General features: G+C 39.2%; 1 protein-coding gene across 4 annotated transcripts in view; it reads right to left on the bottom strand.

Annotated features, from left to right (window-relative positions):
• The window catches only part of CD99L2 (CD99 molecule like 2), a 134,010-nt gene that overhangs the window by 6,943 nt on the left and 101,988 nt on the right, over positions 1 to 25,079 (bottom strand). For all 4 annotated transcript variants that reach the window (XM_058291422.2, XM_058291423.2, XM_058291424.2 and 1 more), the window contains exons 3-6: positions 9,555 to 9,617; positions 8,839 to 8,910; positions 8,383 to 8,466; positions 6,348 to 6,413 (exon numbers count right to left, since the gene is read on the bottom strand). In XM_058291422.2, coding sequence (XP_058147405.1) covers positions 6,348 to 6,413; positions 8,383 to 8,466; positions 8,839 to 8,910; positions 9,555 to 9,617 — 285 coding nt within the window. The remainder of the gene's footprint in view (positions 1 to 6,347; positions 6,414 to 8,382; positions 8,467 to 8,838; positions 8,911 to 9,554; positions 9,618 to 25,079) is intronic.

Below are 25,079 nucleotides of genomic sequence, written 5' to 3'. Positions count from 1 at the left end.
TTGAGCACAGGCTGACCCCAGGGCCTTTACGAAACGCATGCTGTGCAAAACATAGTATTGGGACAACTAATGAACTGCTGGCATAAAATAAAGTTATCCAACCCAATACCACAAGTGGGCATAAGTGCTCAATGACTACATAAGTGACAAGTGCAACGACCGAATCAGCAGGCAAAAGAGCTTGAACTTATCTTGGAGGCAGTGGGGAGTCATTCGGAGGGTTTTTTGTTTGTTTGTTTTACCTTTTTAAATAAAAATATTTCCCCCAATATTTAAGACAATTTTCAAAAATGAAAAAAAACTCGAAAGCATTGTACAGGGAACACCTATATATACCCACCATCTAGAGTCTATAATGAATATTTTGCATTACTTGTGTTATCATATGTCCATCCATCAATCTAGCTTCTAGTTTTGATGCCCTTCAAAGCACGCTGCAGCCATCAGTGCATTTCATTCCAAAACATGTCAGTCTGTGGGTTATTACCGAATTTCACATTTGCTTGATTCTTTTTTTAAGGTAAAATTTACATATAGTGAATTTTTACACAAATCTTATGTTACCATTTGATGAGTGTTGACAGATCCATGCCCCAGTGAAACCCACACACCTATAAAAATACAGAACATTACCCTCACTCCAGAAAGTTCCCTCACGTCCCTGCTCAATCAATCCCTGTCCACACCCCTAACAGCCACTGGTCTCATTGTTATCCCTCTAGATTAGTTTTGCCAGTGTTAGAACTTCCTATGACTAGACTCGTACAGTGTGTACTCGTTTTTGATTGGCTTCTTTCACCGGAGGCGCCACATCCTCCGCACTTGGGGTTGTCAGTCTTTTTCATTTTGGCCATTCTGGTTTTAATTCATATTTCCTTGGTGACTAGTGATGCTGAATATCTTCCTATCCCGACCTTTCTGCAGTGCCTGTTTATATCTTATGCTCATTTCTTAACTGGGCTGTTGATCTTTCCACTACCCTAAAGAGGTTTTTTTCCCCTTAAAAACTATATATTTTAATAAGAAATAAATTCAATAAAGAATGATAATACCGAGAACCAAGGCATTCAAAGATTTCAAAAGTCGTGCTTTTTTTTTAGTTGATCCAAAATTTTGTCAACTAGGTTTTCAAAGGTTTGTTCAGAGCCAACATTACTCAAAAATGTCACACATTAATTTCATATATTTGCTTCCTCCCATTAAAAGACCTTTGATAAACATCTAAAATGTCCAGGTATAACATAGCTGAGATGAAACTGGATCAAATACTGGTATGGTTTTTAACAACTACCACCTCAATTGTTTGAGTGGCACAAATTTATTCAGCCAACCAAACAAAATAAAAATCAAAATGGCACAGCATATATTGTAAATAACTCAAAACAACTGTATGTATAACAGAAAGAAAAAGCAGTGGCACATTAAACCAAAGCTAGCTGAACACAAAACAATGAACATCTATTGTTTAGTAAATAAACTGAAAATTGCCTATGAGAAACATGTAAGATAATGTATTTTTCTATCTTGGTTTATACAGATGTTATATAACATTCAAAAAGAATTTTTTTCTTGATTGAAAAAAAGGATACAAAATGCAAAATCCACAGTTTTGTTAACTGAAAATTGCCAATTGTTTTGCAGTATTTTACTATATTGGGTGTCTTGCCTTTTTTGGGCTTTTAGTTAGCTAATGAATGAATACATTAGACACATTTGGGTTTTACATAGCTTGCATTTTTTTGTTGTTGCTTTTAGCAAATATTTTTATTCAGCTTCAGAAATTATCAATACTATTTTCTTTGTCCTCTTAATGTTTGGAATTGTATTAAAATGACAATGTAAAAATAAAACAAACAAACAAAAAAACAAAACCTCTCCAAGAGGAGTGATATATTCGTAAGTCACTCTCCCCTATTTTTATTTTAATTAGAGAAATTATAGGTTTACACAAAAACCATGCAGAAAATGCAGAGGTCCCAATACCCCCTGTAGTAGTCAACCAAAAGGGTGCCGATGCAAAGTACCAGAAATCTGTTGGCTTTTATAAAGGGTATTTATTTGGGATAAAAGGTTACAGTTATAAGGCCCTAAAGAGTCCTACTCAAGGCCACTTTCTCACCAGTCACTTGGCAGGTATTAAAGCAAAATGGTTGCTGATCTCTGCAAGGGTTCAGCCTTCTGCTCTGGGCTTCCTCTCTCAGCTGCAGGCTGGCATAGGGCTTGTCTTCCAGGGCCATCTCTGTCTCCTGGCATAGGGCTCATTTCTTTCTGGGCCTTCTATGTCAGTCTTGGGTCTCTTCCCAAGGTCAGCTGTAAGCCATCAGGTGAATGGCTCATCTCTCCCCAGGGCCCCAGGATCAAAAATGATAAGAGCTCTCTCTCTTCCCATGTGTCTTCTTGAGAGAATGTCCATTTATATAGCCCACCAAGGGGGCAGGACTCAACCTGAGTCACGCCTTACTGACGTGGTTGAATTAAAGCCCTGATCTTAACGGGTAATTTAATCCAGGGCCCCTCAACCGAACCCAATATAATCAAAGGGTCTCACACCCAGAATAGATTAGTTTACAAACACAATATTTTCTCTTTTTGTGATTTGTAAAGTAATCTCAAACTGTCATACCCCCCCTATTATTAACACCTTGCATTAGTGTGGTACCTTTGTTACAACTGATGAAAGAATATTATTATAATTGTACTATTTACTATAGTCCATAGTTTACACTAGGGTTTACTTTATGTGCTATACAGTCATGTGGTTGGTTTGTTTTCATTTTTTTTTATTCTGGTAACATAAATGCAACCTAAAATTTCCCCCTTTAAGCACATTCAAATATATAACTCAGTGTTGTAAATTATGCTCACAATGTTATATTATCATTACCACCACTGATTACCCAAGCAGCATCCAAGGGTCCATAGTGATATAAATAAACAAGTGAATAAAGAGATAAATGGGGAGCAGAGACAAATCTTCCTTCCAGAATAATTCCAAATAATCCATGCAGAGAACTCCCTCCTCTAGGGAGTGTAGCTCATTCCCCCACCTCCCTTGAGTGTGGGTTGAATGTAGTAACTCATGTCTGAAGAATAGTGGGCGGAAAGGGGAAAAGAGTCACAGAGTTGCTTCCCAGTGGAGAACCTTGACAAACACCATCTCAGCCAGGTAATCAAGGTCAATATCCCCAGTGACAAATTGTGTTGCTCTCACATAACCCTGATATGACATGACAAGAAGGGCACTTCACATCTGTGGAAATCGTCACAGATTCCATCACCTCAGTCTATTCCCAAGAGAAACATCAGATAAATCCCAATAAAGGGACATTCTACAAAGTCCATAACCAGTCCTCCTCAACACAGCCAAAATCACCAAAAGCTAATCTAAAATTAGTCTAAAATTGTAAGTTTAATTTACAAATGGACAAAATATTTGAATAGATCTTTCTCCAAAGAAGATGCACAAATGGCCAGTAAGCGGATGAAAAGATGCTCATCAACTGTCATCAGGGCAATGCCAATGAAAAGTACGAGGGCATACTACCACACTTCCACTTTTTAGCCTAAGTACAGAAGACAGACCATAACAAGTGTTGATGAGGATGTGGAGGGAATTGCTGGTGGGAATGCAAAATAGTACAGCCATTTTGGGAAACAGTTTGGCAGTCCCTCAAAAACTTAAACATCAGTTTACCAGATGATCAGATGATACCAAAATTCCACTTCTAGGGATCTACCCAAGACAAAAGAAAACGTGTGCTGACACAAGGACTTGAACGCAAGTGTTCACAGCAGGCTTATCCATAATAGCCAAATGCTGGAAACAATTCAAAAACCAGCTGGTGAATGGATAACCAAAATGTGGTCTATCCATCCAGTGGAATACTATTCAGGCCTGAAAAGGAATGAAGACCTGACACATGATGCAGCATGGATGAACCTCAAAAAACTTATGCTCCGTGAAAGAAGCCATCCACAATAAACCACACAATTTATGATTCCATTCATGCGAAATGTCACAAAATACCACTTTATAGAGACAGAAAGCAGATCAGTGATCGCCTGAGGCTGGGGGAAGGATGGGGATTGCCTGCAAACCGGCTCAAGAGAATTTGGGGGAGCAGCGGAAATATTCTAAGATGGTTTTGGTGATGGCGGCACAACTCTATAAATTTGCTAACCATAATTGACTTTTACTCTTCCCTCAGGGTGAATTTAAGGCTTGTAAGGTATACCTTAGTAAAGGTGTTTTAAGTCTGTGATATTAGGAAGTGGAATCAAGTGGGCCTGATAAGGGATTAGAGGCAGGAGTGTGAGGAGAGGTTTGCGATTTCCTAGCCCTGTTCCCAGCAGGAGGGAATTCCCCAGGAAGAGGTTTGTGGGGAAAAGGGCAAGGAGCTGGAGCTCTGCTGCAAGGAGATTTCCTGAAACCCTTCAGCATTAGAATGGAGAGAACAGGCCGGGGGCTGGGGCGCTGCAGAGAGAAGAGCCAGGGCAGGGAGACCCGGGGGAGAAGAGCTGTGCTGCCGGAGGCAGGCGGCAGGTGGGGAAGAGAAGGATCAATTGGATTGGACCCCGAGTGAGACTGGGGACACGGGGAGAGCCAGGAGGGGCCCGGGAGGACAGCAGTGAAGGGAGGGATGCCGGCGGCCCGGGTGTACTCCACGTGCGGGACAGTGAGGAGTTGAAACTTATGGCCCTCAGGCTTCTCAGTCAGGAAAGTGTGAGGGACAAATGGGGGACTCTCAAGGAGGGAGTGAGGGCAGGGGCGGAGCTTACAGACCATCCTGGTAGGATGAAGCGGCAGGACCTATTAGGACCATGTACAGGCAAGGGCCAGCAGATCTGTTTTCTTGAGAAGGAATACATAGCAGATAACGTATTATTTCAGAAAGGCACCCCGAAAACACAGCTGAGCCTACGTGCATGCCCAAACCCAAGGCAGGGCAGTTCAGGCATTAGGATTCATGTTATGCTGCATCAAGGGGTAATTGCACCAGCACCCCTTTATCTTCTTTTCCTGACACCTGTAAGGACAGAGGGTGTAACTTAAGCTAACAATTGATTATTCTTTATAAGAGAAGTTCAAATATGAGCCTAATTAAAGAATTTCTTAAAACGTCTTCCTTGCTAAAGCATGGACTTTTAATTAGAAAAGCCCCAGCATGTCACTGAAACCTTCATCACACAGCACCCCTACAGCTCTGCCTCCCCTTCAGGATCGACCATTTGTCACCCGGGAGTAATTGGCTAATTTGCTGGGTTTGCCCTTTAAGTGTTCCGTGTGCTCCTGACACCTGTGAGTTTCACTGGGAGGCTTTTAGAGCTTTTTCCTAGAGCTGACACTGTCGGGAAAGGTGTTGAGAAGAACAAATTTGACTGTGGCACCCTTTAGTCGGAAGAGAACACTGTTCCCCAATGAAAGGCACACAGTTCCTGCAAGAAAGGAGCAAATGTTAGTACCGCAGCCAGGAACGTGGGGAGTATGTTAGGACTACAGGCAGACACACTCACAACTTGTTGCAGGCACAAGTTACAACCACAACAAGCTACCACCACAAAAAGTTACCATCATGACTTGTTTTGTCACATCAACAAATCTGGCTAACCTCTCCCTGCTTAGGATCAGAGCCTGATGCAAATTATGACGAAAGTTGTAAATCTTTGCCTTTTGGGGGCAATGAAAAAGATCTGGCCTCAGGGGAGGGTGTGACTAAGAGGAGACAGCACCAGAAGGGACAGTTGTGCAATGATGGAACGGTTCTGTATCCTGATGGTGGGGCTGGGTACTCAAATCGACATATTGATCAAATTGCGCACGTGCGCACACACACACGTACAAACTCTGGTGCAACCAAATGAGGCCCAGGCCTGAGACCCAGTGAAGAGATTTATCATCGAGCGAGCTGGGTGAAGGTGCACAGGAGCTCTCCTGAACTAGTTTGTCAGTCTTAGACGATTTCGGAATAAAACCGTATTTAAGAAAAAGCCTCTGACTTGCTGTGGGTCTTGAAATCAACCGCTTCGGGCGTGATGAGCTTTGCTCCTCCCACCCCAAGATTGCCAGGCTCCTCAGGTTGGGGGCTGATCCCCCTGACGCTGTTACCAGCTCTGGCACACGCAACGCCCTTGGCTAACACACAGCAGGGGAACTGTGCGGCTTCTGCAAGCGGCTTCAGCAATTTCCCCCTTGAGCTGCACAGCCCACATCCTTCCCGTTGAATTCCAGCTTGCAAGCTGGGATGTCCGAAGACCACCTCTCATTTGCCAGTCACTCAATGACGGGGGTGCAGTGTAATCACCTTTCCAATAAGCAAGTGTTTGTTGGGAGGAACCAATACTCCTACCTTTATTCCTGTCGGGTTTGTATTCGCCACCCCCTAAGATGTCTGCAAGATCCTTGTCTGAAAATCCTGGGGAAAAGAGAAAATAGATTTCCATTACAAAAGAGAAAACCTTTTTGAGTGATAAGACACTTCTGTTAGCTAATGTCCAACACCCATAGAAAATTACTGCCAGCCCCTCTTAGTATGCCCCTGATGAATGTGATGGGCAGAATTCTAAGTGGGCCCCCCCCAAATTTCTACCCACTGGAGCACATGCCCTCTATAGGCCCATCATCTTGAGTGGAGGTGAGGCCTGTGGACATGCTGGATGTCCCTCCTGTGATTAGGTTACCTTACCTGGCAAAGGTGAAGGGAATTTTCAGATATACTTAAGGTATCCAATCGGTCTGATTCAAGTTCATCGAAAGGGAGATTATCCTGGACGGGCCTGACCTAATCAGGCAAGCCCTTTAAAAGCAGGCTTAGGCATTCCCTGAGCTCAGCAAAGAGTTTCCCCCACCTCCTCTCTCTACCTCCTTGTGGGTCTTGAAAATGCAAGCAGTCTTGACTTCTGTGGTTGTAAGGAAATGTACTCTGCCAATGACCATGTGATTTTGGATGAGAACCCTGAACTTCAGCTGAGATGCTGTCCTTGACTGAAGCCTTATGAGAAGCTGAATGGAAGACTCAGCTTAGCTGTCCCTGACCAACAGAAATTGGGAGGTAATAAATGGGTGTTGTCATAACCAGCTAAGTTGGTGATAATCTGTTATGCAGCAATAGAAGACAAATACAAGGAAGCAGAAATATTTTAAATTTTATTGTATCTCATCCCTTGACATGTTTTAGTGTGATGAAATGGGAAGCATGTTAAAGCATTTCTGCTGCAACATATTATGATGGCTGACTTGAGGAAACCCACTTGTACAACTGTTTCAGTGCAGACTCTATTAGCTGCTTTTCACATGAAGCATAATTCTTCCTTGAAAGAGAGAATGGCCGACAAACAGTGGTTAGGCCCCCTTGAATATTTGGCAGACATTTCCTTGAAATGAATGGAATGAGCCCATCACTCCAAGGAAAGCAACTGACAGGAATTGTTGGCAATGTGAAAATTTGAGCTTTCAGGCTAAAATCTGATTTTTAGAATGTGTATCTGGCACTCAGAGTTTGAGAGATTTTTCCCATCAGATCAAAAGTGACTTTGGTATGGCGTCATAAAATGAGCCAAAAAATGGAAGTTTTGCATCACTCAGTGAAGTATTATTTTCCAAATGACTAATATATGAAGTTACAAAATAATGAATGGATAAGAGATCCATTCAAAGAGCAAGAGAATTCAATGGGTTCAATGGAATTGAGAACAGAAAGTTCACTGCTATGGTTTCATGTTCCTCACTGCATATAACCTATAGGGAAAAACAAACAAACAAACACCGGTTGAGTTTTGATGTCCTGTCACGGAATTGTGTCTATAATGCTCTGAAAGTCTATTAAAATATTCCTATCCTTTTCCAACTCCATACCTATGTGAGGTTGCATTTCCTTCAATCCAACAGCATGTCACAACAAATGAATGCATTAGCAGATGGGAGAATCCAGCTGTCTTCTATCCAGTCAGACAGTAAGGAAATGGACAAAATGCCACACTTCTCACTAAATTTTGTTTTTGTCTTGGCAAACATCGATATTTCTCATTATATATATATATATATATATATATAAAATTTATGTTAACATGTAATGGGTTTATTATTGGTAATTTTAAATTTACTTGTAAATGCATACTTAAGTATTTTTCAGTTTTTCATTCTAACATGTTATGTATTGATAGATATGATGTATATAAACAAAAGCTCTTGAGGTCTTGGATGATTTTTAAGAGAAGTCCTGAGATGATAATTTCAAGAACTGCTGTTTCAGGTTTCTCATAGCCCTTGACCTGGCCCTGCTCTGCCAGACCAGGTGTGGCCATGCAGACTTTTGTAGCAAAGGAAACGTGGCTCCAGGAAGGAACTGCAGGGCTGGCCAGTGGTTCCAGCCAGCGACCACTTACCTCCACCCCCTGCACTGGGTTTCCTGTGGCCACCATCTTGATCATTCCGATCATCCAAGGCATCAGCCAAGTTAAAATCATCATCTTCAATGGGCCCCCAAAAATAAAGGAAACAGCAAATAGCCAATTCATTAACAACTGGGTACAAGATTCCATTGTTCTGTTATAGCAATACTGTGGGCTCCACTGATTAGGGCAAACAAGATAAGACAAAGTAACACTTCAACTGAAATCTGAATTCTTGTACAACTCTCAGTGAAGAAAATATGAAGGGGATGGAGCAAATAACTGCTTTCTGGAGTTGCAGTACATTATCAGATTAACACAGTGTTGGGATGGAGATCTTGGGTGGCTGTGGAAACACAGGGCTTAACAAAATGGGGAGCTCATTTGGACACTGCCCAGAGGGCACTCCAGGGTCCTCCCTTCCTGCTTCCCTCAGGATGCCTGCATTACCTGCAAGACTTGCTGGAGCTCTGGTTGTTTCTGGTCTCTTGGTTGTGGTGGTGGTGACACGGTTCCATCTCTCTAAAAGGAAGGGAGAACAGCAAGGGAGAGCATTTAGAAACAATAAGCAGCAGCCACTCTAGCACGTGGATGTCACGCCATGGGAGGAATACTCTTGCCTTATTCCTTGAGGCTCCTGTAGGGCCAATGAAGTATCACTTTGAGTAAGTGAGTAAAAGAGATGCACAAGGGTTAGATGAGATGGGTCCTGCTCATTGTCCTTCGGGAGTGGGGGCAGAGGTGGTCCCGCCTGTCATCTGGGGAGTGGTAGAGCTGCAGGCTTGAACACAGGTCTGCTGGGTGATGACAGCGGGGTCCATGGACTCCCCAAGTGTTGACATGTCCCTTGAGAGCTCCAAGTCTTGGTTTCTACCACTATTAACCTGTCACTATAACCACAGATGGACTGAGGTTACAATCCCAGCAGAATATACATACATCAAAAGTGGAAAGTGCTTTCAAAATACACACATACACATACCAAGTATTTTATATAGGTATAGTTACGACTGTAAATATTAGGACTTTAGGTTCAACCAGATTTACTGAATAATGACTGACTACTTATAACAAAAACAGCAATGTTTGGGGGAATAAACCTGTTTGAGTTTTACAGATCAATAATGTGATCCCCAGAGTGCCCACAGCCATTTATAATGCTTTACCTGTCTTTTTCGGATAGGTCCTTGGGGTTGTCTGTGGATCAAAGAAATGCACATCTGGATCTTCTGCAAAGAGAGTGTAAAAAAGATAGTTATCACCAGACAATTCTCATGAGGAACAAATTGGAACATTACATAATGATGAAAGGATCAACACAACAGGAAGACATAGCAATCATATATGTGTATGTATGTACCAAACAACAGAGTCTCAAAATACTTGAAGCAAAAACTGAGAGAGTTGAAAATCAAAAAAGAAATATCCACAATTATAGTTGGGTATTTCAACACCTCACTCTCACCAATTGATATAACTACTAGACAGAAAATCAGCAAGAATATGGAAGAACTGAACAACACAATCAACCCAAAGGATCTACCTGGCATTATCAAACCATAGTAGAATAAACTTTCTTTCCTTTTCTTTTTTCAGTGCCAATGGAACATTTGTAAATAGAGCCCATATCTTGGGTCAGATAACAAATCTCAAAGTATTGAAATTATACAATGTGGTCTGTGACCATAAGGGAATAGGAAACGAGAAACAAGAAAGAAAACAAGCAAAAACAAGAAAATCTCTAAACACTTGGAAACTAAACAATATACTTCTATGAAAATAAAACACAGGTCAAAGAGTAAATCTCAAAGGAAATAAAGATATATAGAAAATGAAAACACAACATATACAAATATGTGGGATACAGCTAAGGTCTTGCTGAGAGGGAAATTTATAGCACTAAATGCTTACATTAGAGATAAGGGAAGATCTCAGATCATAATAATCTAAGTTCTCATCTCAAGAAACCAGACAAAGATGAGCAAAAAACCCCCAAAGTAACTAGATAGAAGGCAATAATAAATATATGAGCAGAAATCAATGAAATTGAAAATAGGAAAGCAATATAAAAAATCAATGAGACAAAAAGATTGTTCTTCAAAAAAAGTCAGTAACATTGATCAATCTCTAGCCTTACTAACAAATATAAAAAGAGAAGATATAAAACACCAATATATGGAATGAAATAGGTAATATTACAGATCCTACATCGTTTAAAAGGATAATAAGGGAATACTATAAACAACTTTACAATTATATATTCAACAACTTAACCTAGTTGAAATAGATGATCTGAATATTCCTAAAATCATTGAAGAATTGAAATTTTAATTAACAATCTCCTGAAAAAGAACTCTCCAGACAAACTGGAGAATTATATCAAACATTTAAAAAAGAATTAGCATCAATTTTACACAGTCTCATCCAGAAAATAGATGATAAAACACTTCTGAATTCATTTTATAAGGCCTGTATTACTCTGAAAATAAAGATAGACTAGTATCTCCCATTAACTGACATGCAAAATCCTCAGCAAAATATTAGCAAGCTGTAAAGAATGCATAAAAATATACACTATGAACAAATGTGATGTACTCTAGTTATGCAAGGCTGAATCAAAATTTGGAAAATGATCAATGAAACCCACCAATTCAATAGGCTAAAGAATAAAAATCATATAATCATATCAATTAATGTGGAAAAATCCAACATCCATTCACGAAAAAAATAAATATTAGAAAATTAGGAATAGAGGGGAACTACCAAAACTTGATGAAAAAAAACACACCTAGAAAATACCTACAACTATCATCAGACTGAATGGTGTAAGATTGAATAATATCCCCCTAACATTATGAACAGGGCAAAGATGTTCACACTCAGCACTCTTATTTAACATAGTTTTGGACGTTCCAGCCATACATAAAACAAGAAAAAGAAATAAAAGGCACACAGATTGGAAAGGAAGAAAGAAAATCACCCTTATTTGCAGATGACATGATTGTCTATGTAGAAAATTCCAAGGAATCTTAAAAAAAAAAACACTCCTAGAACTAATAAGCGAGTTCAGCAAGGTAATAGGACCCAAGATAAACAGATATCAATCACATATGGCATCACATATGATAACAATGGCTATATATATTTTAAACACAATACCATTTAAAGAAAATGAAGTAATTTGCTATACATTTTAAAACATCAAGAGGATGCATATGCTGAAAATTACAAAATACTGAGGAAAGATGTAAAAGAAGACCTAAATAAATGGAGAGATATAATGTGCTCATGGAATGGAAGACTGAACAGAGTAAAGATCTTCACAAATTGATCTATATGTGTGTCCCCTGCTCCCACCCTGCCTTTCGCTTCCTTACACTTTGCCCGCCTGTTCCTCGTAACCTCCCTGTATTATGGCCCTTCTCAGCAGCAGTTTGTGCTGCTGCCTCCCTCCGCCCCTCCTCCCAGCCACTGTTATCTTCCCCCTCCCAGCCGATCGCTGTTCTCCCCGCCTCATTTCAACTGCCCTCATCCCGTATCCGCCCCGGCACAACCTCGGAAACAACCCCCTCTGCCATCGATGGCTTACGTCATAAACCGCAGGTCCGCCCTTGCCTCTGCAGCCAATCCTCAGCTGCCCCGTGGACATGCCCCTCCCACAACCTCCCCGCCTCCATGACACTATAAAACCCCATGTACTTCCGGAATAAAATCAGACCTGCGCATAGACCTCGTCTCCGTGGTTTTTCCTCCATCGAACCGCGCGTCCCCCAAGCCTTGAGCCGCCCGCTGCCGCCCCGGTCAGGCCGTGGCGTAGGCCCGATCCCCGGCAGCGACTCGCCTGCAGTGACCCGCCTGCAGTGCCGCAGCGGAGGCCAACATATGTGTAACACAAGTCCTATTAAAATCCCAGGGGAATTGATGTTGCTCAGTGGTTGAACACTTGATTCCCATGTTCACTCTCTGGTACTTATTTTTAAAAAATCCCAGGAAGGTTTTATATAGACATAAACAAGCTTATGCTAAAGTTCAAATAGAAAGGTACAGGCCCTAGAATATCTATAGCATACTTGAAAAAGAAGAATACAGTGGGAAGAATCACTATACCCAATATTAAGGCTCATTATCGAGGAACAGCAATCAAGAGAGTGACAGAGACACACACAGAAGAAAATAACAGAATGGAGAACCCAGGCCTACTAAACTATGCTCAAGTGATTTTTTATAAAGTTGCAAGAGCAATTCAATGGAGGAAGAATTGCCTTGTCAACAGATACTGGTCAAACAATTGGACATTCATAGGCAAAAGTAATGAAACTTGACCTAATCCTTAAACCTTGTACAAAAATTAACCCCAAATGGATCATGGGCTTATATGTAAAATGTAAAACTATAAAACTTTCTGAAGAACACATAGAAGAAAATCTTCAGGATCTAGGGCTTGATGAAGAGTTCATAGATTGGACACCAAAACCATGCTCCATAAAAGAAAAAAATCGATAAATTGGATCTCATCAAAATTAAAACTTTTGCTCTGCCAAAGACCCCATTAAGATTAAAAGAAAAGCTACAGATTGGAAGAAAATATTTGCAAATTACATATCTAAGAACTAGTATCTAGAATACATAAAGAGCTCCATAATTAAAAAAAAAATCTTTTGGAGATTAAATCATGTCCCCCATAAAGACATGTTCAGGTCTTAATCTGAATTCCTTTGGGTGTAAACCCATTTGAAAGGAGGACCTCTTAAGATGTTATTATTGGTTAAGGTGTGGACTCTGTAAATAGGATCTTTGAGGATCCTTTTCAGATGACGCCAAGTGATTCAGGGTGGGAATTAATCCATACGGCTAACATCCTTATAAGGAGAAGAAATCTAGACAGAGACACACAGAAAACTGAGTAAAGAAGAAGCCAGAAGGAGAAGCCATGGGATGGAGGCAGAGATGTAACTTAAGGAACCCCAAGTATTTGGGCAAGCCAACACCAGAATGCTAAAGACTCCAAAAGAAAGCATGCTTGTTGAGACCTTAATTTTGGACTTTTAACCTCCCAAACAATGAAACAATAAATTTCCATTGTTTAAACCAATCCACTGTGAATTGTCTGCCATACCAGTCCTAGAAAACGAAGACACAATCCAATTATAAAATGGGCAAAAGACAACAAGAGATATTTCACTGAAAAGTTTGTCGATGGTAAGTAAGCAAAGGAAAAAATGTTTAACATCATTAACCATTAGGGAAATGAAAATTAAAATCAATTTGAGATATCAATACATACCTACCACAATGGTTAAAATAAAAAAAAATACAACATTAAGTGCTGACAAGAATGTGGAGAGACTGATTTGCTCATGCATTGCTGGTGAAAGTGTAAGAAGTTACAGCCATTCTGGAGAACAGTTTGACAATTTCTTAAATCTAAACGTTCAACTAAGACACAACCCAGCAAATACACTCCAGGGCATTTCTCCCAAAGAAATGGAAACATATGTTTTCACAAAACCTAGACATGAATGCTTATAGCCACAAACCGGAAACAACTCAGATAAAGATTATATACCATATGATTCCATTTACATAAAATTGTCAAATTTGCAAAATTGTAGAGATAGAGAAGATGTTAGTGGTAGTCAGGGGTTAGGGAAAGGCTGAAGGGGAGTGAAAGGAGAGAGGTGATTGTGTCTATAAAAGGGCAGCAAAAGGGATCTTTGAAACTGGTTATAGGGTACATGGGATCTCTCTGTATTATATCTTACACCTTTGTGTCAAATTGAAAATGACTTATAGAGATTATGCAAGTTGAAGAACACAGAGAAAAAAGAATGAAGGTAAAAACAAACAGAGCCTCAGGAAAATGTGGGGCACAGATAAACACACCAACATACACACAATGAGAGTACCAGATAGAGAAAAAAAATATTTATAGAAATAATGGCTGAAAACTTTCCAAATTTATTTATTAAGTTATACATGTTCAAACTACTCTTTTTTTAAAAAAAATTTTACTTTATTTTTAAAGAAGCTTTCAATTACATAAATGATACATCAGAAGCATAGGGGGATTCCCATACACTCCACCCCACCCCCATACTTTCCCCCATTAACAACATCTTTCATTGGTGTGGTACATTTGTTACAATTGATGAACACATTGACCCACTGATACTAACCATGGTCAATAGTTTACATTATAGTTTACACTTTGCACTGCACATTTTTATAGGGTTTGACCAAATGTTTTAATATAATGGCCTGTCTCCATCATTGCAATGTCATTCAGAACAATTCCAATGTCCCCAGTATGCCCCATATTACACCTATCCTTTCCTCTTCCTCCCATTAGAACCTCTGGTGACCACTGCCTTTATAACAAAGTTACAAGTTCTTCCACAGCTAGAATAATAATAAGTCTCCTTTAGTTCATAGTTACATTCCCCCCTTATGATTGTTCATTCCCAAATCTTGAGGATTTGGGGATGGTGATGCCCACTCTGTTTCTGATTGAGAGGGGGCTTAGATCCCATGAGGCAGATGGATGGAACTGTCTTGTTTGTAGCTGTGGATACTCAGATTTTTGGGATGGGTATTGGTCCATCATCATCCTTTCATCAGATGTCCTGGGTGAGTCTGATGAACTGGAGAGTAGGTATTGCAACTCTGCTGAGATTCAGGGCTCAACTGGCATATGAGCAGGCTGAAGGTTTCAGTCTCTGGGACATATATTTTATGAGTATAGTGCTAATTATAAGCTTAACTAAAAGGGGCAGAAGAACCATGTGTAGGAAAATTATAAATGAGTCTAACTTAGTTACATTGGGGAACATATATTCCAAGGTAAGGCCCACTGACAGGGTGCTGAATTCTTGAGATTTGTCTGCCCTGTCTATAGTGTCTAGATGTCTCTAGAGCCTTCAGGAGCACTCCTGCTTGAAGCACTGTTTACTGTGGCAGCCAATGAGATCCTGCTGAGGCATGCATAAGTGTAACCTCTGGAATGACCTCCTGACTCGCTTTAAAATCACTTAGCCATAAAAACTCATTTGTATTTAATATTTCCCCCTTTTGGTTAAGGTCTTTTTCTAACTGCATCACTAGCTGGCACATGGTAATAATCCTTCAGTGTCAGGGAGGCTTATCCCTGGGAGTCCTATCCCATGTTGGGGGGTGGGGGGAGGCTAAACTAGTACATTGGTTTAGAGAAAGGCCACATTTGAGGAACAAGGAAGTTTTCAGGAGGCAACTCTTTGGCAATATATAATACTAAGCTAAGTTTCAGTTTCACAAGAATAAGGTTCATAAATACAAACATCAATGTCAAGGGACTGGCATATGGGTCTGTCCTCCTTCGCTAGACACTGCCCAAGTACTCTAGGGATTCTTGCCACTCTATTGGAGAATGTAGCAGTACTTCCTTAGATGGGAATTCAATATTCTTTCAGTTATTGTGTGGGTCTCGACCCACCGAAAAAAATATCCCATGACCACTATGGAACATATTCATGTTCCATAAAGGCATGTCCCAGGTACACCCCTGCCCACATATCTCCCCATCACTGACATCCTGCACCAGTGATCCTTGCCTGCCACACTTGTGACCCTTCTGAGATCCAAAACATCCCCCAAAACAAAGCCAAATAAATAAAATAATAACAAATAAAATGAAAACACAAAAAAATAATTTTAAAAATGAAAGTTTTTTTGTCATTTTGTCTTTCATCACTGTAAGATGTTATCACTTATGTAAAGTGACAATTTCTTCTGTATGTTTCTCCAATGTCTTATTATTTTTTTCAAAGAAGCTTTTGGTTATAGAAAAGTCACATAGAAAATATAGGGGATTCCAATATACCCTTCCTTTCTCACATTTCCCCTATGATAACATCTTACATTTGTTACAATTGATGAACAAATACTGATGCATTGTTACTAACCATGGTCAATGGTTTACATTATGGATTACATTTTCTCCAAATACTTTTATAGGTTTTGACAAAATTTATAATGGCTTGTATCCATCATTCCAAGATCATGCAGAACAATTCCAATGCCCTAAAAATGCCCTATGTTCCATCTATTCAACTCTTCTCTCCCTCGCCACTCAGAACCTATGGTAACCACTAAGTTTCCATTTTTTAAGAATAAGGTTCATAGTTACATGCATTAATATTGAGGGCTTGATATATTGGTATGTTTTCATTTATTAGGCACTGCCTATGTTCTTGAGAGATTCTTGTCCCTCCAACCGAGAACACAGCAGGGCTCTCCAGGATGGGAGTTATTATCTTCTTGTTTATTGCATGGGTCTCCTCCCACTGAGATAACACACTATGACAAAATAAACACTTTCATATTCCATAGAAGCATACCCCAGGTGCACCGTATCCCACATATCCTCCCATTCCCTACACCCAGCACCAGTAACCTCCTCTGCCATATTTGTCAAAAGAACATTCCCACCATTGTAGTTTAAACCACAGACCTACAAATCCCTAGAGTTCACCTGTTCCTTCTTCCAGCCCTCTGCCCAATTCCACAGATAAACCAACCCAACCACTGACCATACTTCCCCTCGGATTCTAGTACTGTAAACCTCCCTCACATCCCTGTACAACTGTCACCCACATCCACTGCCCAACTACACCCTTCCACTTTATCATAGATTTTACCCATACTGAGCATTGGCTCACTACCCTGTACCCCCTTTCTGTCGCCTGATAAACTACCTTCCAGACTCTAGCTCTGTGAGTCTGCTCAATATGCTTAATTCTTATCAGTGAGATCATGTAATATTTGTCCTTTAGTGACTGGCTTACTTCACTCAACATAAGGTCTACAAGATTCAACCATATTGTCCCATGTGCTAATACTGCATTCCTTCTTACAGCTGAGTAATATTCCATTGTATGTACATACCACATTTTGCTTATCCATTTGTCTGTTGATGGACACTAGGGTTGCTTCCAACTTTTGTCAATAGTGAAGAATGCTGCTATGAACATTGGTGTACATAGATCTGTTTGTGTTCCTGCTTTCAATTTTTCTGGGTATAGACCCAGCAGTGGGATTGGTGGATCATATGGCAGTTCTATAATTAGCTTACTGAGGAACGGTCAAACTGTCCTCCACAATGGCTGCACCATTCTACATTCCCACCAGGAGTGGATGAGTGTCCCTATTCCTCCACATCCTCTCCAACACTTGTAATTCTGTTTTTTTTAATAGTTGCCAGTCTAATAGGTGTAAGATGATATTTCATTGTAGTTTTGATTTGCACTTCCCTAATAGATAGTGATGTTGAGCATCTTTTCATGTGCTTTTTAGCCATTTGTATTTCTTCTTTGGAGAAGCATCCATTCAGATCTCTTGCCCATTTTTAAGTGGGTTGTTTATCTTTTTATTTTTGAGATGAAGGATTTCTTTATATATGCTGGGTATTAAGCCCTTATTGGATAAATGGCTACCAAATATTTTCTCCCATTGAGTATGCTGCTTTCTTACTTTCTTGGCAAACTCCTTTGAGGTGCAAAAAAATTTAATTTTGAGGAGGCCCCATTTATCTATTTTTTTCTTTCATTGCTTGTGCTTTGGGTATAAAATTTATGAAACGATTTCCTACTACAAGATCTTATAGATGCTTCCCTACATTATCTTCTAGGCACTTTATGGTCTTGGCTCTTATATTTGGATTTTTTATTTATTTTGAGTTAATTTTTGTATAAGGCATGAGTTAGTGATCTATTCTCATTATTTTGGTTATGGGTATCCAGTTCAGCAAGCACCATTTCTTGAAGAGGCAATTCTGTCCCAGTTGAGTGGGCTTAGTGGCCTTGTTGAATATCAGTTGATCATATATGTGAGGATCTGTATTAGAACTCTCAATTTGGTTCCATTGGTCAGTATGTCTGTCCTTGTGCCAATACCATGAAGTTTTGACCACTGCAGCTTTGTATTATGCTTTAAAGTCAAGTAGTGTGATTCCTCCAATTGCATTTTTCTTTTTCAATAAGTTTTTGGCTATCCGGGGTCCCTTACCCTTTCAAATAAGTTTCATAATTAGCTTTTCCAATTCAGTAAAAAATGCTGTTGTAATTTTTATTGGGATTACATTAAATCTGTTCATTAGTTTGGGTAGGACAGACATCTTAATGATCTCTAGTCTTCCAAACTATGAACATGGAATATTCTTCCATTTATTTAGGTCTTCTGTGATTTCTTTTAACAATGTTGTATAATTTTCTGCATACAAGTCCTTTACATTTTTAGTTAAGTTTATTCCTAGATATTTGATTCTTCCAGTTGCTACTGAAAATGAAATTTTTTCCTTGATTTCCTCCTTAGATTACTAATTATTGGTGTACAGAAATGCTATTGAGGCAGGATATAAGTGTTGATCTTATATCCTGCCACTTTACTGAACTTATTATCAGCTCTAGAAGGTTTGTTGTAGATTTTTCAGGGCTTTCTATGTATAGGATCATGTCATCTGCAAATAGGAAAATTTTTACTTCTCCCTTTCCAATTTGGATGCCTTTTATTTCTTTTTCTTGCCTAAGAGCTCGAGCAAGTACTAGCAAAATGTTAAATAAGAGTGGTGACAGTGGGCATCTTTGTCTTGTTCCAGATCTTAAAGGGAAAGCCTTTAGCATTTCACAATTGAGTATGATGTTAGCTGTGGGTTTTTCATATACACATTTTATCATGTTCAGGAAATTTCCTTCTATTCCTATCTTTTGAAGTGGTTTTATCAAGAACAAAAACAAAAACCTACATATCTAGGAAATTCAACAAACTCCAAGTAGGATAAATTCAAGTTGACAAACAGATACACCATAGTAAAAATGCTAAATGTCAAGAACAAGGAAAAAACCTTAAAAGTAGCAAGAGAAAAACAACTTGTTACTTACAAAGGAACCCCAAAAGCAACAGGTGAAGTCCTACCCTGATCAAGATGGCACAGTGGGAAGCTTCAGGGATGTGTTCCCCCACAGAAGCTTAGTACAACCAGCAAGTAATGGCATCTAAAGGAATTCAGTAATAAGGGAAGCACCAGATCAAGAAAAAGCCAACTAAAAAATGGTATGACCTTTTGGCATCCTGACTGGTCCCTTTCCCATACCTTACCAGCTCAACATGGAGCTGGCCCATGTTCCCAGTGTAAGTTCCAGGTCCAAGTTCTGGAAAGAGCATAGTAGTCCTTGTGCACATAATGGAAGCATGGACATCTGGCCCAATGTGTCTGGCAGCAGCCTGAGGGATGGAACCAGGAAACTTGCAGGTTCAATATCCCAGAACTTGCCCTGCATGAGAAGATAGCTCATAGAGCTGCAGGTTGTAGGACATATAATGCAATACCTGAGACCATGAGGAAGCTGTTTCCTTGGGAAGAGGGCACATTGTAAATGGTGAAATTCCTAGGGCCACATTAACATACCCAAAGAAAAGATACATCTGCAGAAAGAATCAGGGAGGGCCCTATGCTATGGCCTGGAACTAGTCTCTAAAATCTTTGTACGGATATACATACATGCTGTTCTCTGAGGGAGAACAGTCACACAGATTGAGATAGGTCAATCTCCAAAGATTGGAAAAGGTGTTTTTGTTGTTGCTAGCTCCTGGCATTCAAGGGAAGTGCTGTCATAAAGCTAGCTGAATAAAGCTTAAGGAACAGAAGCCTCAGAGTCTAAATTCCAGCAATAAAACATTGAAATATCAAAATGTCCAGGGTTCAATAAAAGATTTACAAAATATACAAAGAAACAGGAAATGATGGCCTAGGCAAAGGAGAAGATAAAAAACATTAGAAATCATCAATGAGGAAGATCAGACCTGGGACATTCCAGACAAAAACTTTTTTTTTTGAGGGACCAGGACCAGGGATTAAGCCTGGGCCTCATATGCAGAGGGCCGGTACTCAACCACTGAGCCAAACGGGTTTCCCTGAGTTGGCTCCCTTGTCTGATTGCTTGTTGTTTTGCTCGTTGTTTTTATTTTATTTTATTTTACTTTTTAAAATGTCTCTCCCCTTCCCCGCATCGCCCCCCCAGCTGTCTGCTCTCTGTGTCCACTTGCTGTGTGTTCTTCTGTGCCCGCTTGTATTCTTGTCAGTGGCACCCGGAATCTGCATCTTGTTTTGTTGTGTCACCTTGCTGTGTCAGCTCTCCGTGTGTGTGGCATTCCTGGGCAGGCTGCACTTTTTTTGCGCTGGGTGCTACTCTTTATGGGGCGTGCTCCTTGCGTGTGGGGCTCCCCTATGCAGGGAACACCCCTGTGTGGCAGGGCACTCCTTGTGTGCATCAGCTCCGCTCATGGGCAAGCTCATCACATGGGTCAAGAAGGCCTGGGTTTGAACCTTGGACCCCCCACGTGGTAGGTGGACACCCTATCCATTGGGCCAAATCCACTTCCCTTATTTTATTTTATTTTTTTAATTGCTCATTGTTTTGCTCAATATTTCCTCATTTTTGTTTTTTTTTGCTCATTTTTGTTTTTTTACTCATTGTTTGCTTGCTGTTTTGCTTGTTGTCTGCTCATTGGGTTTTTTGCTCAGTGTTTTTGCTCATTGTCTGCTTGGTTTTTTTTTTTCTGCTTATTGTCTGCTCACTGTTTTTTGTTTGTTTGTTTGTTGTCTGTTTGTTTTCCTTTAGGAGGCACCAGGAACTGAACCCAGGACCTCCTATGTGGGAGGCATGTGCTCAAATGCTTGAGCCACATCTGTTCCCAAGACTTTTTAAAATGGTCCTAAATATGATGAAAAGACTGAAGGAAAACATGGACAAAGAACTAAAGGAAATCAGCAAAATGATAGGTAGAAATACAAAGAGAATATCAGTAGAGAAATGGAAATTATGAAAAGGAGCCAAACAGAGCTGAAGACCACAGTAAGAGAAATAAAAAAATCCCTAAAGGGGTTCAATAGCAGATTAGAGCTGGCAGAATAAAGAATCAGTGGACTTGAAGGTAAGTCAACTAAAATCATTAAGTCTGAGGAGCAGAAAGAAGAAAGAATGAAGGAAAGCAGAGCCTGAGGATCCTACGGGACACAATTAAGCATATCAATATACGCATTGTTGGAGTCCCAGAAGAAGAATGAGAGAAAGGGACAGAGAGAATATTCAAAGAACTAATGGCTAAAAACTCTCTAAATTTAACAAAAGACATGAACACACATCAAAAATCTTAATGAATTCCAAACAGGATAAACCCAAACAGATCTGCCCTGAGGCATATTATAATAAAACTATTAAATTCCAAAGGTAAAGAGAGAATTTTGAAAGTCGCAAGAGAGAAGCAATGTGTCTTGTACAAGGGGGCCTCATTCTTCTTCTGCGCCTCTTCATGAAGTCAAGAAGGCAGCAAGATGACATATTTAAAGAGCTAAAAGCAAAAAACAAAAAACAAAAAAAACCCCACTGCCAACCAAGAATTTTAACTTTATATATGGTAAAACTGTCTTTCAAAAATGAGGGGGAGAGTAAGGTATTTCCAGATAAACAAATCTGAGGATTTCGCCACCACTAGACCAGCTCCCCAAGATATGCTAAAGGAATTTCTGTATGTTGAAAGGAAAGGACACTAGACAATAGATTTAAGCCACATGAAGAAATAAAGATCTCTCATAAAGGTAATGACATGGGTAAATATAAATGTCAGTACTATTGTATTTTTGGTTTGTAACTCTGCATTTCTAAAGAAGGCAAATATAAAAAATGTAATGATAAATCAGTGGTTTTGCACTCAATGCATAATTATGTAATCTGTGAAGAGAACTACATGAAGATGGGGGGACAAAGGGTATAGAAACATAGGTTGTGCATGTTGTTGAAGTTTGGTATTAAGCCAAGCAATATTGTTATAAATTTAGGATGTGACTAAAAATAAAATATTGGAGAATATATGAACTCCTAGAGACAGAAAGCAGAGTACAATTTCCTGGGGGGTGGGACAGGGATATAGGGAGTTAATGCACAGTTTGTGTAGGGTTTCTGTTTGTAGTAATGGACAGTGGTAAGTGTACTTCAATATTATGAATGTAATAAATTCCACTGGTAGTGGTTGAGATGGGGAAGTTTATGATGTATTTATATACTGACAATTTAAAAAAAAGAAAGATCAACTAAAGAGACAATGATAATTAAATGTAACATGATCCTGAACAGTTTATGATGTATATATGTACTAACAATTTCAAAAAGAAATATCAGCTAAAAAGACAATGGCAATTAAATGCAACAAGTGATCCTGGATAGGATTTAATAAAGGAGGAAAGAAATAGGACATTACTGGGACATATGAAAAATTAGCAGTATAGGTGTAAGTTTTTTTATCACTGTTAAATTTCTTGAACTTGATAACTGCACTTAAGGTGGTTCCATAAGTGAATATCCTTGTTCTTAGGAAATGTACAGGGAAGTATTAAGTGTTCAAGGAGCATGATATAGACAACCTACACTCTAGGATTCAGAAAATAGATAAATATATAAATAGATATAGAGAGACAGATAAGTAGATAGATATATTGATAGATGGATAGATGATTCAGCAAGTGTGGCAAAATGTTAATAATGGTGGTCAGGGTTTCTGGAAGGGTAGGGACATATTGTAGTTCTCTGAATGGTGTTTGTATTATTTTTGTAACTGTCTTGTAACTTGAAAGTACTTAAAATATATTTTTTTAAAGTATTGAGGAAATAAACAAATACCAAATGAGTTTTCAGCAGGAATAATGGAGGCCAGAAGACAGAGGGATAATATATTCACAGTGCTCAAAGAAAAAAAACTCTTGACCAAGAATACTAGGTCCAGCAAAGTTATCTTTTTAAAATTAAGGCAAAATAAAGATTTTCTCAGATAAATCTCAACAGGAAAAGTTTGTTTAAAGTAAACTGACCTTACTAGAAATAGGAAAGAAAGTTCTTCAGGCTGAAAGCAAGTTAGCCCAGAGAGTAATTAGAATCCAATGAAAAAAACAGAGTACTGGTAAAGGTGATTATGTAATTATACAAGTCAGTACAAATGCCTATTTATTCTACATCCTTCTCTTAACTGAATTAAACTTCAATTATATAAAATAATATGCTTATAATGTAATGTTGGGTCTATAACACATAGGAATGTAATATATGCGGTAATATATTTGACAATAGCAACACAAAGGAGGTGGATGGGAGCAAAGCTGTATCAGGCTAAGGAAATAACTGCTAATTTAAACATGTATTATTTTGTTTATAACATTAGTAAATATAACATGTATAACAATAGTACCACAAAAGGTGGAAAGAGAATATAACTATAGAGGAGTTAAATGTCTATGCATCACTGGAATTAAGTTGATATGAATCAGAGGTTGATTTGGAAAATGTAAGATGTTTATGGTATACCTTAGAGAAAGCACTAAAAATCTCAACAACAAAAAAAATCGAGTGAAAAAATCATTAAGGAAATTAAAATGTTACATTAAAAAATATTCACCTAATTCCAAAGAAAGTAGTAAAAGAAGAATAGGGGGGGCAAAGAATATGAGACATAAAGCAAAAACCAAAATAGCAGACATAAATCTAACTGCATTAAAAATAAATTAAATGGAGGTTGATTAAATAATCCGATCAAAAGACAGATTGTCACACCAGATTTTAAAAAAAACATGATCCAACACTATGCTATCTACAGGAGACACAGTTTAGATTCTAAGATACAAATAGATTCAAAGTAAAAAAGATGAAAAAGATATATTATACAAATAGAAACCATACGAAAGCTAGAATGATTATACTGAAAACAGACAAAATAGACTTTAAAACAAGAAATGTTACTAGAGATAAAGAGGGACATTTTATAATGATGAAAGTGTCAATCCTTCAGGAATAGGTAACTATTATAATCGTATAAGTGTCTCAAACAGTACATAAAAATATATGAAGCAAAATGACAGAAATGAAAGGAGAAACAGACAATCAGACAATAATATTTAGAGGCTTTAATAACCCACTTTCAGTAATGGATAGAAGAGGATTTCCGAAAAAATGGCAGACTAGAAAGACACAGGACTCTCTTCTTTACCAGAAAAAAATAGCTAAAGGACAATGCAAGCAGAAGGAAAGAAATACTAACGATTAGAGCAGAAATAGATGAAATTGAGAACAAAAAGCAATAGAGGAGGAGGGGCAAGATGGTGGCAGAGTAAGGAGCTCCTAGAGTCAGCTCGTGATACAGGGCAGTTAGTAATCACCCAGAGCTATCTAAGGCTCCAGTTTGGGGGCTCCAGGAGACCAGAAGAGCATCCTACAACATCCTTGAAAGAATGGAAGGAGAAGACAGCCCATCTGCAGAGAAGATCTGTGTGCGGTGCAACCCCACATGGTGGAGGCTGGTGCCTGTGGCACAAACCACCTCACGAGCTATTCTGTAGCTGGAGTTGGAAGTCCCATTTCCCAAAAACCAATGGAGAAGAGATGGTTGGGCACCAACTTCAGTACTGATTAGTAAATTCAGTGGGCCAAAGTATAATCCTAAGAATAGCTAAAGTTTAAACCTGTCCAAGTCAGAAAGAGGCTGGTAGATGCCATTTTAATTCTGACCCCAACATGAGGGGGAGCAGGACTGATTGAAAATCACAGTGCTAGTAGGGACTGGCTTCTTTCCACCAGCCTAGCCTAGGCTCCAGCCCCAGAGGAAGCTGAGGGACCCGC

The sequence above is a fragment of the Dasypus novemcinctus genome, chromosome X (genome assembly GCF_030445035.2).
Source record: "Dasypus novemcinctus isolate mDasNov1 chromosome X, mDasNov1.1.hap2, whole genome shotgun sequence".
Taxonomy (NCBI): domain Eukaryota; kingdom Metazoa; phylum Chordata; class Mammalia; order Cingulata; family Dasypodidae; genus Dasypus; species Dasypus novemcinctus.
This window is presented reverse-complemented; position numbering and strand designations above follow the sequence as displayed.